General features: G+C 32.0%; 1 protein-coding gene and 1 long non-coding RNA gene across 2 annotated transcripts in view; one reads left to right on the forward strand and one right to left on the reverse strand.

The window, feature by feature from the left end:
- Positions 1-22,429, forward strand: part of LOC130893464 (uncharacterized) — a 170,008-nt gene that overhangs the window by 110,799 nt on the left and 36,780 nt on the right. The window lies entirely within an intron of this gene.
- LOC130893463 (putative phosphatidate phosphatase) overlaps positions 1-22,429 on the reverse strand; it is a 64,364-nt gene that overhangs the window by 40,378 nt on the left and 1,557 nt on the right. The window contains exon 2 of the mRNA XM_057799626.1: positions 16,768-16,919. Coding sequence (XP_057655609.1) covers positions 16,768-16,919 — 152 coding nt within the window. The remainder of the gene's footprint in view (positions 1-16,767; positions 16,920-22,429) is intronic.

A 22,429-nucleotide genomic window follows, 5' to 3' on the forward strand; every position in this document is an offset into this window, starting at 1 on the left:
CCACACATATTCGAGATCAGGACAAAGAACTACCAAAAATATAACAAACAATATGTTTCGTTTGAACAAGTCACATTTAAAATACTATCCATCCAATATTATATTAGACTTTATGGAATAATTTTGGAAAACAGTACGTATCAATTTAATATGAAACATTATTTGTATCTCTATTAGTAACAAACAGTAAATTTTGGAAGCTACGCTCGATAAACTACTCAATAAAATAGCAAATTGCATCTTTTCCACGTAATACGAAAGTTGTTATATGATAAATCATTAACTGTTAATTGGAATTCGCTTGAAATAAAAATGAGGAATGTCCAGATCATAAAAACCTTTTGAAATTTTTTTGTTCGAATCGTTAAGTCGTTGAACCATTAAATATATCATGTGTTATCTACCGTATCATTTCTCAGAAGGGGACACTTTTGATTTTAAAAGTATGGTTATTAAGGCATAAATTTATATACCACCTGTCGTAAATCTTGAAACATACAACAGCATCCGGCCTTAATTCAACGTACCTCTTTCGTATCTACATAGTATGGCACACAGCAAATATGCCTTTGATTACGTTTGTTGCACACGTGTGTATTTTATGGTAATTTTAAGACATCATTCTTTGATTATTATTTTCGTAAAGTTTTTTGTATTTACTTTCAGTATTTCGTCTTTGAATTCATTGACGTTGAAGTTGAATTTAAATACTTCTTTGTCAAGAACGAAACGAGTAATTATTCTTCATAGAGACGGTTTTGTGCCAAGTTTTTCTCATTTACTAAATTCAGTTACAATCTGTTTCCAAGTAGAACATTCCTTTCCCTATATTTTCCTATAAACGTATGGGCGTGCGTCAACTCGTGGTTTAACACCCGCTATAAAACTTCTGTTACAATGTGTCAACTCGTGATCGTGTTTGTCATGAAGATTAGACAACTCGGGAGACAAATCATTGTCGAATAAAATTTATCTTCTCGGTCAGCTTTTAAAAGGTCTGTATTATATATAAAATTGGGAATTCAGGTTAGGTAACCTAACCTAAAGAATTTAGAAATTCTTTAAACTTATAACTAAACTGAGAATTTCCATTATTGAATGCAGATGGATGAAAAGAAATTGCTAACTAATTATCTTATTGTGTATTAGTCTATTAACACTTTAAGTTTCATATTTTTTAAGCCAAATACCAGTGAATGAGATAACATAATTATTCAATTTGTAGTGGAACCTTCCAATTTTATTATACAAAGATCTTTAATATACACTATAATAATTCATGTATATAGATATTAAATTAATTTCTGATATTATTACACTGCGATTTAGTGAATTCTGAACTAGCTGACCTGTATCATCCTTCGGCTCCAGTAGATTCCAAAACACACCAGACAACAAGCAGGCGAGAAGTAGGCATTTCCCCAAACGTATCTGTACCAACTGGGTAACCGGGTTGAGTATTTCAGAAAAAAAAGTTAATGAATACCCCAATATTTGATAAAACAAAAGTGAAAAGTTCACACTTGTATTTTTTCATAATAAATAATTATATTCAGGATTTTCAACGAATAACGATTATAATTCAACGTTTTAAAATATTCTGATCGCTTAGAGCTTTTGGATGTTCTGGTGAAGGTCCACTCCAGTGTTTCTCTAACGATAGACCAACAATAATCGGCACAAAAGAAGGTTCCTATTTGTCTTGGAAGCATTTTTCAAATGACGTAATGGTGGAATCGCTTTCCGTGCTCGTCACTTTCGACTCCCAGATTTTGTGGAAAGAAATTAAGATGTCAAGATCAAGTATATTTTAAAGGCCATTAGTGATTGTCAAGAAAATTTCTGGTCATTTCTACAACCAGGCTTTTTTTCAACGTCGTTTAATTCTGCTAGAAACTCTGGATCCTTCATGAGTTTTCTTACGTCAGATTCAACAAATATGTCTTCTTTTATCTTATCGTATCGCCAAGAAAAAAAATTTATGTTTCAAGTATAGAAACCCAGGACCGTTTTCGTTCATGTCCTTAGCGAAGTATCGGTGACAATATTTTTATATTTTTCTGGCCAGAGATATAAACTGTTCTTTCAGGGCAGTGCTCTCAAATGTTTGAGCGATTCATACCAACCCCTTAGAGAATCAGGTGAATTTGGTATAGCCAAAAATTAAAACAACTACCTTCAAATCAGCACAGATGGTCCACTGGAAGTATTTATGGTTTTTTTTTGTCATATCAGTTCTTACGTTTCTTTTAAATTAGCATTGTAGACTACAGGATTGAGTGGAAGATTGTTACTGTTATTTAGAAGCACAGCTTTTAAACTATTCTTTAAAAAGCCGCCATTCGAAAGAAACATGCTTATGGTCTAATTTATTCATGAAACATCACTTGAATACTTGTGAAGCCAAGATGTAAATACACGCATATCCAAATTAATCTGATAATCCTAATCTATTAATAATATTCAACCAAGATTATTAAATTAATGCCAGTTATGATTATTGTTGTTAGGAGATCAAAGCATACAAAATAAAAGCAAGTGAGGCAGCTTTTAAGAATTTATTTCAACAGAAATAGAAGCTCTAGTTGATTAAACCAGTATGCATAGAAAATATACTGGGAAATAATAAATAAAAAATGCCAAAAAATATTTGAAAATGTATTTTAATTCAGGACACATTCTACCAGTGACTGTATGTAGACTATTTTCATTCGTTTCTTAACTTCGCTTCGTTGCGCGTTGTTTATTTGTGAATAACAAGAAAATAAACAACTTATGTTTACCATATTCATTATCGATTAGTAAAAAATAATAATACTTATAATAATCTTCTACAGGATTTCCATTGTTACCATTACCAACTACACATTGCTCAAACTTTTGAAAAACATCAATATTTGCTACAATGAATGCACTCGTATTTTGTTTTGCGAATTTTTTTTAACGAACTGCGTTAAGATTTGTTGCCTCATCCGTCATATTCACCTGATCTGGATCCGTTCGGTTAGTTCTTCTTTCCTCGATTGTAAAATTATTTCTGGATAGTATTAAAACATTGAAAACTCATGGGACTACCCATCTAATGAATTGAATTGAACTCTTCCGTCAATATACCCCCTTAATTGGTGGATGATGACAACATCACCACCCCTATCATTGCATATTTCGGGTTTTTCGAATTTTAAATCAATGTTGTCATCGTCAGTATGCTTGGGATGATATTTTTCCCTTTTCTGTGTCATATATAACACTGTCTTTTTTCCAAACACGCAAACATGCTTAAGCCGACTGGTCTATCCACCTAAACAGTTTAGATAATTCTCGCTTGCCCTTTTCTATGGCAGCAACCAGTGTTATTTTTACCTCCAGCAGGCTTTAACATAAAGGTATGCAGATGAACCAATTGTCCATTATGATGTTTGGCTCAAATCTCACTGCATTTTAAACAAACCACTCAACCAAAGCTTTTAAGGAAGTTTCAGTATGGTCTTTCAAGTTTAGTACATAATATTATTTAAAATTGAATTTTTTACGAAAACGAATTTAATCTGAAGGCATATAATTCGAAAAAATTGAAACAAATCTGGAACAGATTCATTCAAACATAAAAATGCCTCTCATTTCTCAGTGGCTACTCTAATTACTCATTTCTAATCTCTTAATAATAGAATGTCCGTAAAACCGAATTGATCATAGAATAAACAACAGAACCAAAATACGAAATGAATAAACTGCAAAAAGGAGACACTGTATTGATAAATGGTGAGAATTTTAAGGCAGAAATAACAAATGTACTGTACTAAACAAGACAATACTGGAAAATATAGATATTGACACAAGTGAACATGAAGAACTACACTATAATAATAAATAACGAAGCCAAGATAAGCGCAATTAAAATAGAACATTGAAAGGAATAGCAGAGTAAATGAGGTGGTCTAGAAATGAAAATATAAAACAAAAAAAAACAAAAGAGCCAATAATAAGTGGTGAAAGTTAAATACGAATGTACATTGAGAGAAGAAGAGTTAGACCAAGTGGATAGACCAAGAAGGAAGATCCAAAAGGTAAAGCCCTAATTGAAATGGAAGGTATGAGGGAAAAAACGAGAGGAACTGGAATATCTGAGAACGTAGAAGGAGAAAATGGGAAAGACCTTCAACTCGCTTTGATAAGAGATGAAGCTGTTTGATAATAATTACAGAAATTGAAAATATTGGTGTCAATAGAAATGAACATTTATAACAGATTTTTTCGTAATGTATTTGATTATAAATTGCGTTTATATATAATAATTCGCTCTTGAATATGATAGATGGTTCGAAGAATATTCTTCTATTGTCCATTAAGACAAATGTATAAAGTATTGGGACAATAATAAAAGATAAACGTACGATTGTAAAAATAAACGTTCAAGACTGTCATTCTAATAATTCATATATATCTGTTTACTGACTCTTCTGTCGTATTATAATGATTAAAGAGAAATTTCGCTTTTTTCCGCAATCCAATTACTTATTCCGTAACAATGATATACGTATTTATCTCTACGACAATGTGGTATTAATTACTCTATCATATGTAAATAATTCTATAAATAGTAACAAATACGGATTTCCTAACCTTCTCTCATTAGCATAGTAGTCGATTAAACTTTTCATAGTAAGCATATTTTGGTATATTCTGAACAAGAGATAAATATTCCGTATTAATTCAGTATAAACATCTTTAGGATGATTTAGAACGATTTCGAGAAATAACAAGCTAGATTTCTTACAGGAAGATCAACAACCGACCACCTATGGCCAGTTGGCGGTAGTTTATCTGAGGGTTCAGTTTCAAATCCAGTTTTTTTTGGTATTTATTAATGATGCCACAGACCGAATTAATGGTAAATTCACTTTATTTGCGGATAACACCTGGAGTAGTGCAGATTTACAGGATTTACAGTCTACCACGGGCAATGATCCCGTTACTATTAAGTTCTGGTCGGACGCGAACGGTCTCTGTTTAAACACTGAGAAAATAACCTCTAAAATTCAACAATGACTTAATACGATCCTCATATTCGATCAAGTTTCTTGGTCTACATATTAACGGTGTCCTCAATGGTCGTTACATGTAGAGACCTTAGTGGAAAAATTATCCTTTGTTTGTTTTGTCATTAAATCTGTGTATAAATAGCTCGATTCTCGTACTGCTTTAACAGCTTACTACTCGTTGTTCGAATCGCATCTTTGGTTTGCCTTTCTGGGGGGCTTGTCGTCTCTTCGAATCTATCTTCAAATTACAAAAAAGAGCTATTCGTTACATTTATGGTTCAAGTAGTAGAATTCTATTTAAAAAAATAAAAAATTTTAACTCTTCCCGCTCTTTTCATTTTAGAATCCGTTTGTTTGGTTCGCAAACACTTTCCCAACTCAACTGAGAGAACCATTTCTAGCTAGCCTATTAGATGAAAGAATTCGGACGTTTATTTAACAATATCCATTCCTGATGTGGTGAAAAATTCCATTATCTTCAGTGCCAAGAGATTATTAAATCAACTATCTTCGGAATTGAAAATGGCAAATACATTTAATAAGTTCCAGAGATCGACAGTGGCATTTCTGATTCAAAGACCTTATTATTACGTGGCAGAATTCTACAATCTACTATCGACTGGTATATATTGCAATATTTAGTGTTGAGGATATTGTATTATAATTACTATCAAGTCAAATTGTTGTTTTATATTATCTAATATAAAATTGTCACGCTTTGTTCATAAAATTGTAAAATGACAATAAAACTTATTTGTCTCTTTGCCTATATTGATTTACAGACATTAAGTTAAAATCTTAAGGGTTGTTAAGGAAATTTATGAGACCTCCCGTATAAAAATACAAATCGGAAATTCACTAGCCAGCAGTTTCCATACAAAAATGGAATTTAAACAATTTTTAAAAAATTCTGTTGAAACGGAGAGTTAAGTGCAGCAGTATGAGTATTTCGCTTAATAATAACACTATTTAAGCACTAATCTTTGCAGATGATTAAATAATACTGGCACAAAAGCTCGACGGTCTAGAATATATAATATATACATACAAATAATTCAGTTACAACATATTGAAAACAAAAAATATGTTTACTGAAGGACGCAAGCAAAATATGCCACTGGAAAATGACCAAATTATAAAATGCTACGAAAATACTAATATTTTTATACAAACAAGTGTCGAAGATATTAAGAACAGAAGTGTCCAGGATAGGAGTTTCTATGGGATAGCCATACATCGAAAAACTAATAAACTTTGTTTCTTACGAAGTATCGCAGCTAAAAAAGAAAAATATACGCATCGTCGATGCGACAAAAAGAAAGAAAAGATTTTTGGTGACGGACCTTGGTCGGATCAAGATTCGAAAAAGGACAACTAATTACCGCAGTCGAGAAATTATGGGTGTAAATCACAATAAAAGATAATATAATAATAAAGCAAATGAAATCGTACGGTAATGTCCAATGATGAACAAGAAATAAATTCATCGGGAGAAGGCATAGATAAGAAAATAAAAAGCTTGAACTAAGAGAGAATTTCTGGATATAGATTTGACGATAAGATATGAACGAATATTTTATTGGAGTTAATTGGTTCATGGGAAATCTACAAGATGGAAAAATTGATAATAAAAGTACGGTTTATCTAATATTTGATTCATATAGCTTCCATAGAAATTTCAGAATGTTACAATAATGCAACGTAACTGATCTACCAATCGATGTTTTAGAAGAAAAATATTCTATCACAAATCTAAATGATAAAAAATCACCTGATAAATATATCATTATACAGTGCAACCTCGATATAACAAATCTGAAGGGAACAAGTAAATGTTCGTTATATCAAGTAATTCGTTGAACTGAGGTTTGTTATGTTGAGGTTAGGTTGGTCTAAAATTCGTTATAAAGAGGTAAAAAAATAGTAACGAGCAGCAGTGTTTACATTACTTTCCATCAAACAACAATAATTGTTTTACGACATGAATCTCATACTATGAGATTAAGAGTTTTACATTGGTGGGAACTTTATATAAAGGTTTTGGGTTGACAAAATTCGTCAATTAGAGGTATTTATACATTTTCTTGATAGTTGAAAATTCGTTATAAAGAGGTTGTTCGCAAAAAATGTTCGTAATGTAAAGGTATTTTTACATAAACTCTTATGGACAATTCAAGGGGATTACGAAGAATTTGTTAAATCGAGGAAGTCGTTATATTGAGGTACGTTATATTAAGGTTGCACTGTAATAATAATAAAATAATATATAGAATATACATCTATTATTAATCTGAATGATTGGATCAACATTAAATAAAAAATGAGTAAAGAGCAACGACTATTAAATTCAAAATTGGAGTAGTACAGTTTTAGTCCGAGAAGTTGCACCTTGTCCAATTTCATTTTGTGTCTGAGCTTTGAATACACATCGGTCACGTGTGTCGTAGCAGCTACCTTTTGTTAAGTGAAAGACGTAAAAACATTGTTGATTAAAACCGTCGTACATTTGGTATAAGAATTTTTAAAATTGAATGTAAATCATTTGTTGAGATTTTAAATGTATAAAGTCGAGAACTAATGTATTTAAATTTAAGATGTTAGAGACACGAGGTTATGAGATATTAATTACTTTGGCAAAAATACAGGAAAGGGTTGCACAAGCAGTAAATATGAGTCAAGGGACAGAGTGAAATGTATTTTAATGTGAGACAAAACAATTCAAGTGAAGTTTCATACCAAACACAATCAAGATAAAAAAAGTGGACGTGGAGGATAGACGTTTTGAGAAGGAGGTTTCAAAATTGGTATATGCAAAACAAAACGTCGCCTACTCTTAGACGTTAACACCAAGGGAATGAGAGGTACTTAAAGTTCGGTGATGGTAAGCGCAGTTTACTTCAAATCGTATGAGAAGACACCAAGTACAAATTGACCTCGACTGATGGAGTAACATACCATTAGAGAATTGAGCACATTGTTTTCTTAAGATATAAATACAGACCTGCATGGATGAAACGTACACTTATTCCTTTCACACTTTTCAAAAAGCTAATTCGGATAATTGTTACGAAAATTAGTGTTGACGGGGCAGCAGTTAATAATAGCTAATTCAAGTTGGGAAAATGCATTCATACCAAATACTTCGCTTATTTTCAAATAAAAGAGCAAATCGGTTGATTTTTAGAAAAGCATGAACTCTATCAACTACACAAAAGGAATTTAATCAAACTAATACCAATTTACCACCGTACTACAATGTGCAGTTCAAAAAATCTCCAACATCCGCATATCGACAAGACTAAATAGAATGGGAGAAATGTAAACCAAAATGTTATTAATGTGATTAAGGTAAGTATATAAGGTGAGTACAATTGATTGAAAACTGGTGAAGGATAAAGTTTTTGATCTGTTCTAATAATCCCATTCGTCTTTGAAATTTCAGAATGTGGGATGCCAGAGATCTTCGTCTTCAAACGCTTCCAAGTGTAGTGCTGACACGAGAGAATAACTCGACAGGATTCCTGTCTTCAATTGACGTGTAGGAAAGTTTCAATTGCTTTAACCAATGTCCATACAAATATCCACAGAAGCTTTAATCTTTTAAATTTAATAAAATTATTTATTTTGCTTATGTCAGTATCTCTATTACAAACAAAAATTTTCAATATCCAAATGCTTCAGGAAAAATGCTAGACCGATTAAACTCTCAGTTATCAAGCTTTAAAAGTATATTATACAGCAGAAAAAATTTTTATCTACTTCATTCTCAATATTTTGTATTGAAAGTATTTCTCTTCTCTACGAAGTATAAAAACGATTCTAATCATTTATGATACGATCTTCAATCTTTTTTTGCCTTTTTCACAGTCAAAGTGAAAATAGACAAATTGTAGTCGATTGGACAAGTAGGTATATTAGGGTCAGCCCAGGTACCCCAGGTATTGCAGAGCTAGGTAAATTGTCAAAAGAATCGTTCAAAAAACTCACAAAAATAATGACAGCACGTTAAAAGCTAAGTTGTTATAGGTGTATAAAAAGGCACCTAATTTTGAAAGAGTTAATGCAGGGACAGACTAACCCAGACGTTCTATATAAATTTCTCCTATTTCTTACTTTTTAGATCTCTTTTATATGGTTTTGTTGATAAATGATCTTGATTTTAGGTCTCTCTCAATTAAAATTTCGTTTAAAAGCATATGATATTGACGTTTCAACTACTTGCAGTCTTTATCAATTTTTCTATAAATAAATAATGTGGCAGGAACAAGGAAAATAGTCTAAAACAATCGTAACAGAGGGCTATCCTCTCGCGCTACTAGCTTGGGTCCGAATTTGGAACTTTTGCTGCAATGAAAAGCCTTCTGTCCCAGCTTTATCAAATAATGTGAAAAAACATAGCTTCCTTTTGAAAAAAATTGAAGACGTCATATCTTTGACAAATTTGATGTTTTAGTTTTTTTGTCTTATGCCAAAAGACGCGAAATAAAATGTGTTTGTCGTGTTTTTATATATTTTTTTTTAAATGAATACGTGCACATATTATAAATTGTATGTATTACTTTATCTTAGCTTTTCAGACAAAAAAGTTTTGTCGTATTAAAAGCAAATAATATATCATCCTATTTTCAAATTTATGGACCATGAATTAAAGGAAATAAGTTAATAGTTTTAGCAATTTTATCGCATATTTTGAGATTATGTAAACAAATGTTTTTACGAATGTTGATGATCCACAACTTTCGTTGCAAATCCGTTTTTCCGTTAATTTTGAAAAGCCGTTTTTTACCCCACTAACGGAGGATGCCTCTGCTTTGATTGTCCACCTCCAGAACAAGTTTCAGCAGATTAAAATTTTCATTCTCGCTTCCACTATAATTTTTATATTGTAAGACCTAGTTGGTATCCAGATTTGGTTTATGCTAATTGATTTATTAGTAACATCAACTCTCTCATTATTCAAATCACTTCTTTTTATTATATACCGACATGATAGGTTTAATGATGTTTAGAATTACTATTCACTTTGCCTGCCATTTATTAATAGCGTGCGGCAGTATAAAGATCTTGAGTTATCAATTGAATTTATTATTATTAAAAACTAATAAAATTATAGTAGTGTTAAAGAAGAGTGTTTCGAAGTGAACTTGTTTGTATGTTTATATAGCTTTCATCATATGAATCAAGGAGGTTAGAGAAATTACTCAAATGGCATAATAATAATCTTTATTAATTAATTTCTTGAATTTTCTAAATTTATCGAGTTTTTTAAACTACTTAATATCAAATATACAATAGTAGGTGCGTACGTTTAGCAAATATTTCGGATTTGCTTTCAATGGTTCCTATTATACATATAAGGATGAATCACATGTACTTCCTGTCATTTTCTATTTATTTCTTGAAACCATATTAACATCAATTACAGCTACCGAGTAAAATTCTTTAACCATTATGTCCCAGAAGCACGTAAACAAATAAAACACGTGTTTTTCTAAATATAGCCCATATTTGATCACATTTTTGAACACTACATAGTAAATTCGTTCATCTTTGAATACGGTTTCAAGTGTTAGGCCTTTTTTGACATATTCCATATTGGCTAAAAGTTCATTCCCAATGAATCCTTTTAAATTAGGAAAGTTTACAACTAAGTCCAGTCAAAAAGACTACCCAGCTGGGCAAATTCTGTAGAGCCAGCTCGTGATTTTAATACCGGCCATAAAATTTTAACTTCTCTAACAATCTGCCAACCCGTGATCGTGATTGTCATTAAGATTAGACAACTCATGACGGAAGATTCTGCAGCTCGGGATTTAATGATGAAATAAAAAAAATAGAACATATATTTATAGTTTATTTCAGAAAAAAATGTTTTACATTATAAACACATAACAAAACATATAAAAACAATAAAAAATATTACATTTCGTATATATAAGAGACCTATTTCACAAATTTAAATTTTATTTGACTAACCTAACCTAACCAATTACAAGTGTGCATTATGTTTATAGAATTTTACAAATTACGGTTTACCTAGTACCTACCTAATGTTAACATAGATTTGCATAATAATTGAAACTGAATATTTTTCCTTGTATCGATATATCAAGTAATCAACTTAATAACAACTTTTTTATACGAGAATTGTTTGATATCAAGATGTACTTTTCTATTTAATACAAACTAATCTAGGTAACTTAATAATTTGTGTAATAACATTCCACTAGCTTCAATGATAACGTTGCAAACCACTGATTTATCGTACAAAGGACTTCATTGTTCAAAGATGATTATTCACCAAAGTTTCTATGGAAAGAGCTGGAGAAAATGGTGGATTCCATCAAAATTGGAGAAGGAATCCAATCGTAGGACAAATGGGAATAATGATTAATGCGTAGGATATCCACGATGAACAAACACATCAGGACATGCTCCCAATAATATCTATCTAACAATTTCTATCCCAGGAAACTCGTGCCGCATGTCGAAATGCCAATAGAGCATGTAGAAAATGTGGTAAAAAGATTAATCCATCTAATATGTCTCCGACGTGTTCTATGAGTGAAGAACATGTGGTTGTACTACCTCCTGTATGCGGGCGTGATTCATTTGAACATACGTCTATCTTCCATACCATAATTCTAAGTCTAATGTACATGCATTTCCAATAAAAAATTCTTATACTTGCGCGACTACCATACAGGCATGCAACTAAATTTCAAATTATCATTCGTAGTTTAAGTTTAGCCGTTCTCTGGACCAAACCAGTCGATCACTTCTGTGCCTAGAAATGAAAGATGGGACAAAGTGATCCTACGACAAGCATTTAGCATTGTAATTGTCTTCCCATACTCTAAAAACCATAGGCCAGCAACTAACCCTGTGGGCACGAAACGGTTACGCGGAGCCAAAAGCCTAAGTTAATTGTCGTGTAAATACGTCGTTCTTCCTGTATATTTAGCTCTTCTTGTATAGAAGTATATTCGTGGGTTTGAATGTACTAGAATGTTCTGTTTATCTCGCGTTGCTAGATGATTCTATCCTGCTTTATTATGTAAATAAGTAATTAGAAAAATTGATTCATTGCCAATTTCTCCGATGAAACGTTACACTCGCATTAATTCAATCAAGATCCGTAGAATGCACTCAAAGTAATTGAAAAATTATCTTCAATAAACCCTTCAATCATGTTTTGTACTCGAGTCTACAAAAAGTGTAAAAAACGCTAATGAGAATATCCTCGAGCACACAATTGTAATTTTAGAGAGAAAGGAACTGCATGAAAGGCAGTCAGCTTTGTCTTTATTTTTTGTTGTCTTTTTGCTTCGTGTTCACGACTATTTTTAGATCGAATGAAGTTATAGGGACTCAAAAAACATCAAGTTCAATAACAGGATATAGAAGAAAAATAATTTCCAACAATCCGTGAGAAACAATAATATGTTTTTTATATACTTTGAAAAAGTTTTCGTTGGAAGCAATTTTTTAATATTTCTAGATAAACATTTTAATACAAGAAACATTCTTAATCTTTGGCTAGAAGAGATAATATGGAATTATCGGAACGACAATTTTAATAAAATCGATTTTATTTGTGACATATCTGACAGGTACTCATGCGTACATGTCTTCTGTACGTTATTAAATTATTAAAATTGGTTTTATGGTTCGTCTTTTTTTTAATCAATGGCTAGTTGCCTAAATGACTCATGTGTTTTCAGAAGAATATCAGATTCAATACATAATCAAATTCCCGATGTTTGCTGTATAGTTTAGTTTTTTTTCCATTTTTGATTTGTATACGATGTCCAAATCCAAAATATTTCTTTTCGATATGCTATTTCTGTTTAACGTTAGACTTGCCTATTAGAAAAAATGATCTTTTGATAGGTGATCTGTTGATGGATTTGTAAAATAGGTTTTAGTATATTATACGAGTATATCTCAAGATTCAATTTTTTAAATGTCATTTTGATATATCGAGAGAAAAAAAAATGAAAATTAGCTATCACCACTTTATAACAAAGACAATAATTTAAGTTAAAAATTATTCGAAAGAAACAATGTAAATAAACCGCTTGCTATGAAAATTTAGATCAAACGAATTTCATCAAATTTTAGAATTCCATTATACCCAAGCAGGACCGGTTCAGGGCGGATAAACTTTTTCTTTCAATCCCAATTCTGATCCTTGTTTTTGATCAACTGAAATCACGTGTTAAATCACTGGGTTCAATTTGGGGACATGTATCACCCTCATATTCATTAACTGTACTGATTCCTACAAATCATTGTTCCTGAAAGCATTTGAGATACTTTTGAAATGTATGTAGACTACAGCAAACTTTCATTTTGTGAATCCAAACATTTCGTAAACTGTCTGGATATCTTCACATTAGATTTTCATTAAAACATTTTGCATCTGCTGTGTATAAGTAACAATCACTAAAATGATTCTAAAGGTCTATCCAGATCATATGATTACTAAAATCTATTGCAGAACTTTATTCTCTTCACCACAATCGTAAATACTCAAAGCGGAATTTACAAATTTGACGGGGAATAATAAAATAAAATATCCACCACCTTTATCCCTTTATTAATCATATTTGTAATAATTTGAGACCTGCAATTGGAACCCCAACACATCATATGGAGTACCAAATGTTGTGTTATGCCAAAGTACATAGAAAACTCAATGTAGTTCTCACGGATGGACTGTTGAAAATTATTTTTCTTGTGTGTCCTAGTACTGAACTTGAAGCTTTTAGTACAATTTTATTGTATCTAAAAATAGTCGTGATCATGAAATAAAAATAAAACAAGAAATAAAGACAAAGCTGCCCGCCTTTAATGCTGTCGGCTTCTCGTTGAAATTGTAATTGTGTGCTGGAGGATATTCTCATCAGCATTTTTTATAAACTCGAGGACAGAACAAGATTGAAGGGTTTATTGAAGATAATTTTCAATCACTAAAAGTACATTCTAATTGAATTAAATGATGGTCATAATAAAACAAGAGTATAACAAGAAAGGCGACTAATTAATTTTTCAATTAAACGATTCACATTCACTTTTACTTTCACTTTGAAATACTATAGCAGTGGGAACTGAATCAAACTAGAACAGATATAATCTGAACAGATATTTTCAAAATTTTAAATATACTAATTGTCATAGAAATTTTAATGGTATTTATAACAATTCATCCTTCTGAAAGGATTTTTACAATTCAGTTTTAATGAATGGATCTCAAATTCGGTTGATTAAAATTAAGGTACATTATTCTGGAAAATATAGAATATGATTTCACACCACTTTCTGAAAGGAATTAGTCCTCCCAAAATCCTAAAAGGATAACCCTATTCCGAAGAGGTTACGATTTTCTTTTAAGCTATCTATCTCTTTATTACTAAAACTAAAAAAGAAACAATGTGAAAAGTTGAATATGTAGAATATAATGATGACACATTGTTGTAATTACCGATATTATTTATGTAAATTGTACTAGACTAGCGGCGTAAAGGCTTATGCTGCTTACAACGTGCTTATGAGTTTTTTTTTTCTAAATAAATCTATTTCTAAATAGATTCAGGAAAGAGGGTATCAGACAAAAGTTTTCTTGTGGGAACCAGTGAAGCTTTGCTTCAAACAATATATATCTATAACAATCTTTTGCAATGATTTCACTGCTCAATTAGTCCCAAGAGCAATAAAACCTTTTATGGCGGAATAAAAGTGGTATTGATAACGTTTTTTTTCTTCAGAAGTCAAACTGTGTCATTTTGGCCAGTCAGTTGTTCTCACAAAAATAGAAAATATCAGAATTGTGTATAATCTGATTATTGTACCAACAACATTGTGAGTATTTCAAAATCTCCACAAGCCATCTATTGATGTTCTTGATATTTGATTTTTTCAAAAATCATAGTTAAGTTATTGTAGTTGTCTACCATATGAACTGAGTGTCCCATTGGAAGAATACATTTCCATTATGCAGCGAGACTACTTGGAGGCTAGTTTTGAATAAATCAATGAAATAGCGCCATTCTGGAGAATCATATTCTAGTTTTATACTTCAAATGTTTTCAAATTCTTCCAATTTAGAATACACACCAGGCAAGCGTTCAAGAATTTTAAACAAATGATTATTTGTCTTGACAATTGACATTGACAGTAATGACACATTTTTATTACACTAACGCCACGATTGGCAAGTGGCAGAACTGTGTTGTGTTGCTGAAATTTAGATGCAAGTCAACATTCTATTGGGTATGTTCTGTAGTGGTAGCAGTACACAGTGTGTTCAGTATGAAATAACCAGCCGTTCCAGAAATTAAAACTTAGTTTCAACAATGTATTGTTTTTTACGGGACACTTTTTAACAATTTATAGGCTGCTTGGAGGCTAGTTTTGGATAAATCAATGAAATAACGCCATTCTGGAGAATCATATTCAATTTCGTGAGGCCACGAACATGATTACAATAAACGATTGCCTTATTTACTGAAATAATGAGTAAATTCTCTCTCTGTCCATGTCTGTACTTGAAAAATGAGGTAGCAGATGATTTTTGGTTGAGGTTTTTCTTTTTTAGCCTTAAACTCAATCTGAGAAAAAAGTTGAGGTTACTCTTTATCTGACAAAGCTTAGCTAGATTCGTTCAGAGAACGAACGTTTCTGAGTCCTCAGGATTTCATCTAAATTAAGAGCTTGGTGCGGAACTGGTATTCCAGAACTATGATATGTCATAGGAATGCTAAAACGTTTTCTTATCCTTAAACCACAAGCGCAGATCTTCCTCACATCTTCTGCACAACAAGAGCCCTGTATCGTTTCAATGCTGGATGTCAACTGAGCGTAGAAGACAGGGTAAGCTAGATAATGAACTTAGTCTATTGGAACATGATTAATAGAACGGCAACACGCAGAAACATGTTCAATCGTACTGTTCAATCTAATTTAACCTGTTTAGACACGTCAATAAATGCTGCTATCCTTTCACTAAGTTATAATTATATTTATCTGGGAATAAAGGAAAAAGATGGACGTTATTATTCATGTCTTTATTCCCAGAAATTTTAACAAAATAAAAATATAAAATTTAGTATTGTAATAAAAATTTATGCGATGGTATTTTTTTAATTTTTTTTGGTATCTATATCTATAAAAAACATATGCAGATTTTTAATGGCAGACTATGTAATGAATCACTTTGTAGAATGAAAATATCAAAATCCCTTCATATAAGTTGCGTCATTAAGTATATTTAAATTGAACTTGAACTACTAATCAAACAGTCGATTCACTGATTCTAGTTACAATTAAAGATGACTATTTTTAAAGTGAGATAATAAATTTTCACATATTATACAGTACAGTAACCAAAACAAAGTATTATAATAAATGTTTCCTGGTATTATAGGAAATTTCACCTGGAAATGAACATCGTTACCCAAACTATTGGAAAATTTTCTACGAAAAACGGTTTTCACACCATATTAAAGTCGAGATATCCCAGTTCCTCGACAATATAGATCTGACCAGAAGACACTCGAGAACTAAATCTTTTGAGTTCGTTTGGGTAAAAGCATGTACGGTGCTAGTGAACAAGATAACTTTGATGTAATTCAATAAGAATTTAATACATGAAAATTGTGTTCTGGTATCATTTTTATAATGATCACAGTTGGTGGATGAATTGAAGAAATTAATCACTTACCGCTATAGAATTCAGTCCTATTCCAGTAACATACAACGACCAACTAGGGACCGTTGATTCCAGAAATGGATGTCGGAGACTCTCATCATCACAGAAGAAACCTCTTTGGTAGGCACTGCCCCACAAGTAGAGGAAAAGAATAGGCCAACCGACTAAAACAGAAACAAATCTCACAATTTTTTCCTCTCCATAAAAAACATTGAATGAATATATGACTAAAATTACTTCAGACTTGTAATACGCGAAAAGGCGTTGACAATAAAAAATCGTGGGACAAAACAATCCAGACTAATCCCTACGATCTAGTAACCATATATGGTTACATTTACGTAAATTATATTCTATAGCTTCTGTACGTTAAAGAAAAACCAATATTTTCATAATACTCAGCATTATCTCTGTATTCGATTTATTTCTAATTATTTTCTCGGAAATATGAATTTTCATTTTCGGTTATGTAAATTTAATTTTTTTTAAACATTCTCTATAACCAAATTTTAAGAAGACTAAAGATTTATATTGTAATATGTATTGTAAGCCGTTCTTAGATGTCAAATTATTATTCTTTCTTAGTAAAAATCAATAAAATTCTATTAAACGGTAGTTGTTTACCGTTTGTTTATATTTTTCTATTTTTTACCAGTAATTGTGCACTTGTTCATTACCTGCTGAGCAGATAACGCAAAAACAAACAACCTAAAAACTTACAAGTAAACATCGTTTGGTAACTATTAATAACATTGTTTGACATCAGCCTGCTACAATGAGTACGCTCTATATATTAATGTATATTGAGAAAAAAATGTTTTGGTTAATTAGGTCTACTTGTTTAGAAACTATTACAGAACAATAAGCACCATAAGGAAATAGGAGACATATGAAGGATTTAAATAAAAATACAAGTAAATACAACTTTCAATTATTCCTCCTATATCGTTGATAAGAGTTGACAGACACTATATACATTTGATCATTTGAATGATATGAAGAATAATAAGTATATATTTATATTCATCGGTTATTGCAAGTATTGCATAAGGATTAGACAATACATTTGTGTTAGCGCCATTTATGAGACGACCTTGGAATTTAGAATATAAAAGAATCGTTGTCACTTTTCAATTGTTACGGTAGACATTATCTGAAATATTTCAACTTCCAACTAGGAAATCTCGTTTTTAAAGTAATTCTTTTGGGTGTAGTTTCTAAAAGATTTTGCTGAAGTTTTTGACAAAGGTTATCCTTGATTAGAGAAAATATTTCCTAAAAAGATTTTTACTTTGTTTGTCTCTCAGTCCCCTTGGAAGTCATGAAGAACTCTACAAAAAAATTTATACAGGGTGGGCTAGAAACTTTTGCGAAGAATGATAATAAAACTAAATATAATCCCCATGTAATTTTTTATTTTATTTGAAACATACATCTGGGAAATTCATTTCTTAAAAAGAACATCATCCAGGTGTGCACCATCGCGCTGGAAACATTCCTCGAATCTAGATCTAAAATTGGTAAAAACTCGTTGGCACATTGCGTGGGGAATAGCTGCTATTTCTTCTTGGATTTTGGTCTTCAACTGATCAAGCGTGGCTGGGTTATTGAAGTAGACTCTACTTTTCAGGTATCCCTACATAAAAAAATCCGATGGTGGTAGGTCCGAACTTCGAGGCGGCCATGCAATGTCACCTCGGCGAGATATCAGCTTCCCAGCAAACATCTGGTTTACGACCGCCAAAGAGGCATCTTGTTGAAACCATGCCATACGATTATAGACTTCAAATTGTTGCAGTTGTGGAAAGAAAATCCCTTAGCATGGCTATGTATATGGAGAATTTACAGTGGCAGGTTGACCGTGCGCTGATATGGCCGCCCAAACGGTTACTTTCGGCGAATTCAGAGGCTTTTGATGTTTTTCACGTGGGTTCTCTGCAGCCCAATAACGGCAATTCTGTCTATTGACATGTCCATTTAAGTGAAAATGGGCTTCATCGGAGAACAGAATATTGTTGTAACTCTGAAAGCGTTCCAACAAAAGCTCGTCTTAAAATTAAATTATTTGGCTGTATTTTCTGCACAAGTTGAATTTTATACGGGTGTAATTTCAGATCTTTCGACAAAATGCAACGCAAAGATGTTCTGGATACCACAAGTTCGGCTGATCGCTTGCGAGTCGATAGACTAGGATTACGTTGAACTGAAGCTCTCTCTTCTGTTCTTGTTGATCTTGGGCGTCCCGTAGGCTTCTGATTGAGAGTTGAAGCAGTAGCTTCGAACTTTCTGACCCACGATCGAATCACAATTTCCCTAGGACACTGATTTATGTCATATAATAGTACACGCCATTTTTGTAATAATGTTTAATGCAGAATGTACGTTGCGCTCCGGTGAAGTGATCCATTGCGAGTAAATTTCCTAGAACCGAGCTACTCATCCCCACCAACCGAGCAGCTCCCTCTCAAAACGTTCAAACGCGAGAGTTTGTAGAATAAATAATTCCTGTACATTTATTCTTTTAGCTCTACGAGCCAAAATATCTCGACAGGAGTCTACTTAACTAACCTAACCTAATCTTCAAGTATGTAAGCTAGCTGTAAGCTGTAACTATTTTTTTCGTAGGGAGTGACGCACTTCCTTACACACTTGAAGGTATGTATGAAGAACAGCACTTCCGTGACGCAAGCCGGTTGCAGGTTACCGCTCGTTTACAGACTTTAAGATTACGTCAGGTTGGTCAATTTGGCCCTGTCAAGATATTATAAATCATAATAACTAAAAGAATAGGTTAACTTAGAAAATTTATACCAGCTTTTTTGTAGAGCTTGTTATGAGCCTCATTTTTTCTTTGAAACTTTTTTAAGGTCTATAGTTTTGGAGATATTTAGTAAAATTGTTATAATTTTGAAGCTTTGTCGGTATGGATTATTTTCTCTAATCAAGGACAAGCTTTGGTAAAATTTCAGCAAATTTACGAGGCTTCAAAGCGACTTTCAATCTTATGTTACAATAAAATATATTGTACAGTGTTATTGTAGGGTCTAGGGGCAGCCTAATACATTTTTAATATTTAGAAGAGATTTATGTAAGAAATTATATCGTAGAAAAGTAATTATATATATAAAAATTAATATTTAATTAGTAATATTTCATGAGTACTTGCAAGGTGAAAGTCTATATTTGGTTTATTTATTGGATGTATGAGCTCAAATACTTAAAATTTGTGTGCGAATAATTTTAATTAAAATTCAAGCCAGATTTCGTATAAAAACTCTAAATCGTTTCATCAATTTACGACCAAAGCGAGTTGCGGGCAAACAAACAATTTCTTTAATCCACAGATAAATTTTTGGAAAACCTTAATAATCTGTAAAGAATACGAAAAATTTTTTTATATCATTATTGTCCATTATAACAACTCAATTATTTCAACACTGGAACGCAACTGCAGACGGCAGAATCCTTTGTTATATTTTTAGCTCGTCGTATTTTTTGCTTATTAATATAAGAATAAAACTTTATTACTACAAATTTTTGTTTACCAATTTTTTCTAAACATTTTTATAATCATTAACAATTCTGCCTAAAATTATCTATTAACTATTTTTTTATAACTAATCTTTCTACAAATCATAATTTCCCAATTACATTTTATTTAATTTTAATTGATTTTTAATGTTACTTATTTTTTTTAAATGCATTTTATTATAGGAAGATATCCATATGGCTTCATTAAGTGAAGTATTTTTAGAGTGATTTGAAAATCGAGTCATTAACAGCACATAGGCGTTACCTACAAACAGACGACGGACGTAATTATTTGGAAAGTTTTTTCAATTTAATTGTCGGAAAAATGTTTTGAAATCTCGAAGATCCGTGTCCCAATAGATGTTTAAAACTGATGTGTGGTTACAATAATCGAACTAAATTTTATCACCTCAGCATCAAATCAGATTCAAGATGAAAGAAATATATATTACAATGAAAGTAAGACAAGGAGACAACCTTCAAACTGTAAAACAAGATTAAACCAAATAATGGCATAAATAAACCTGGGCTCCAAAATTACGAATAGTAAATAGAAATTCAAAATTATTAAACGTTGCCTTGATAATATAGAAGAAGAAACATAACTCTTAATATATGTTACAGCCAAAAATATGACCAGAGACTAGATCGAGGACTTAATAACAAATGTATTTTAAGACCTGGGAAAGACGAACCAAGAGAGAACTGAAATGGAACAAACCATTACCATAAGACAATGGTAGAAAGTTGCTCTGAAGTATTCTATAGTAGGATACCACAAATGTATAGAGTGATATTTTTGACGGTGACATTTGTGGGTACAAGAGGAATGACCTGTGTGTTTTTGTTGAATTTAATTCGTTTCTTTTCCTCTAGGCTCGGCTTTCTAAGTATTAATATCGTTTCATTACTTATTTTTATTATTTTATATTCACCAGCTTTGGAAACGTTAGTAAAAATACAACATGGATGGTCCCAAAACTACTTGGCCTTACCTAGATATGGCGGTAGTTGCTTGAAAAATAACACTGTATTAGACAGAACAATCAAAAAACAGAAACAATCTATACAACATATGTTTCAAGTTTGAAGACGCCACGTTGTTTAGTAGTTGTTTGGCAACCATCAATAGTAAACGTTTTTAGTGAATTTGTAAACATGGAACAAATTATGTGAGACAATACTTTTATTTGAAAGGCGTTAGCCCGACCAATATAGAAGCTGAACCAGATTCTACTCACGGTGGGACTTCGTTATCAACAGTAAAATATTTGGTAGCAGAGTTTAAACGAGGCAGTTCGACTTGCGAAGACCAGCATTGTAATGTTCAACCAAATGAGACGACGACTACAGAAATGTTGAAGAAAATTCACAAAACGCTACTGGATGATGGTCAACTGAAAGTGCGATCTAGCAGACTTAGTTGGCATTTCAAAAAGTGCGGTACATAGCATATTTACTGAAAATTTGGACATGAGAAAGCTGTGCGTTTGCTCACAATGGAAACCAACAGTGAAAATGTTTCTAGCGAGTTCTTGGCAATGTCAAAGACATAAAGACGAATTTTTATGCAGTTTTATAACCATGGATGAATCGTGAATTCGTCACTTTACACCCGAAACAAAAGAACAATCAAAACAATTGACTGAAAAGGGGGAACAGGCTTCAAAGAAGGCAAAGACCGTTCCATCTGCAGGCAAGGTGATTGTCTCGGTTTTTTGGAATGCGCGTGGGATACTTTTCGTTGACTACCTTTAAAAAGGAAAAACTATCAACATCGAGTATTATACGAACTTATTGCAATGTTTGAGCGAAGTAATCCAGCAAAACCAGCCGCATTTGGCTAAAAAGAAAGTGTTGTTTCATTAAGACAATGCACCAGCTCATACATCCGTTATTGCAATGGCCAAAATTAATGAAATAAAGTTTGAATTGCTACCTCATGTACCCTTTTCGCCAGATTTCGCCCGCTTGGATTATTTTCAGTTTCCAGACTTGAAAAAATGGCTCGGTGGTCATTTCCCAACAATGGAGAGTTGATGTCGGAAGTTAATGGCTATTTTGAGGAGTAATAAAAAGTTATCGAAATTATTGAACATCGCTGGGAAAAGTGTATAGAGTTGAAAGAAGATTATGTTGTAAA

This window comes from Diorhabda carinulata, chromosome 4 (genome assembly GCF_026250575.1).
Source record: "Diorhabda carinulata isolate Delta chromosome 4, icDioCari1.1, whole genome shotgun sequence".
NCBI classification, from domain to species: Eukaryota; Metazoa; Arthropoda; class Insecta; order Coleoptera; family Chrysomelidae; genus Diorhabda; species Diorhabda carinulata.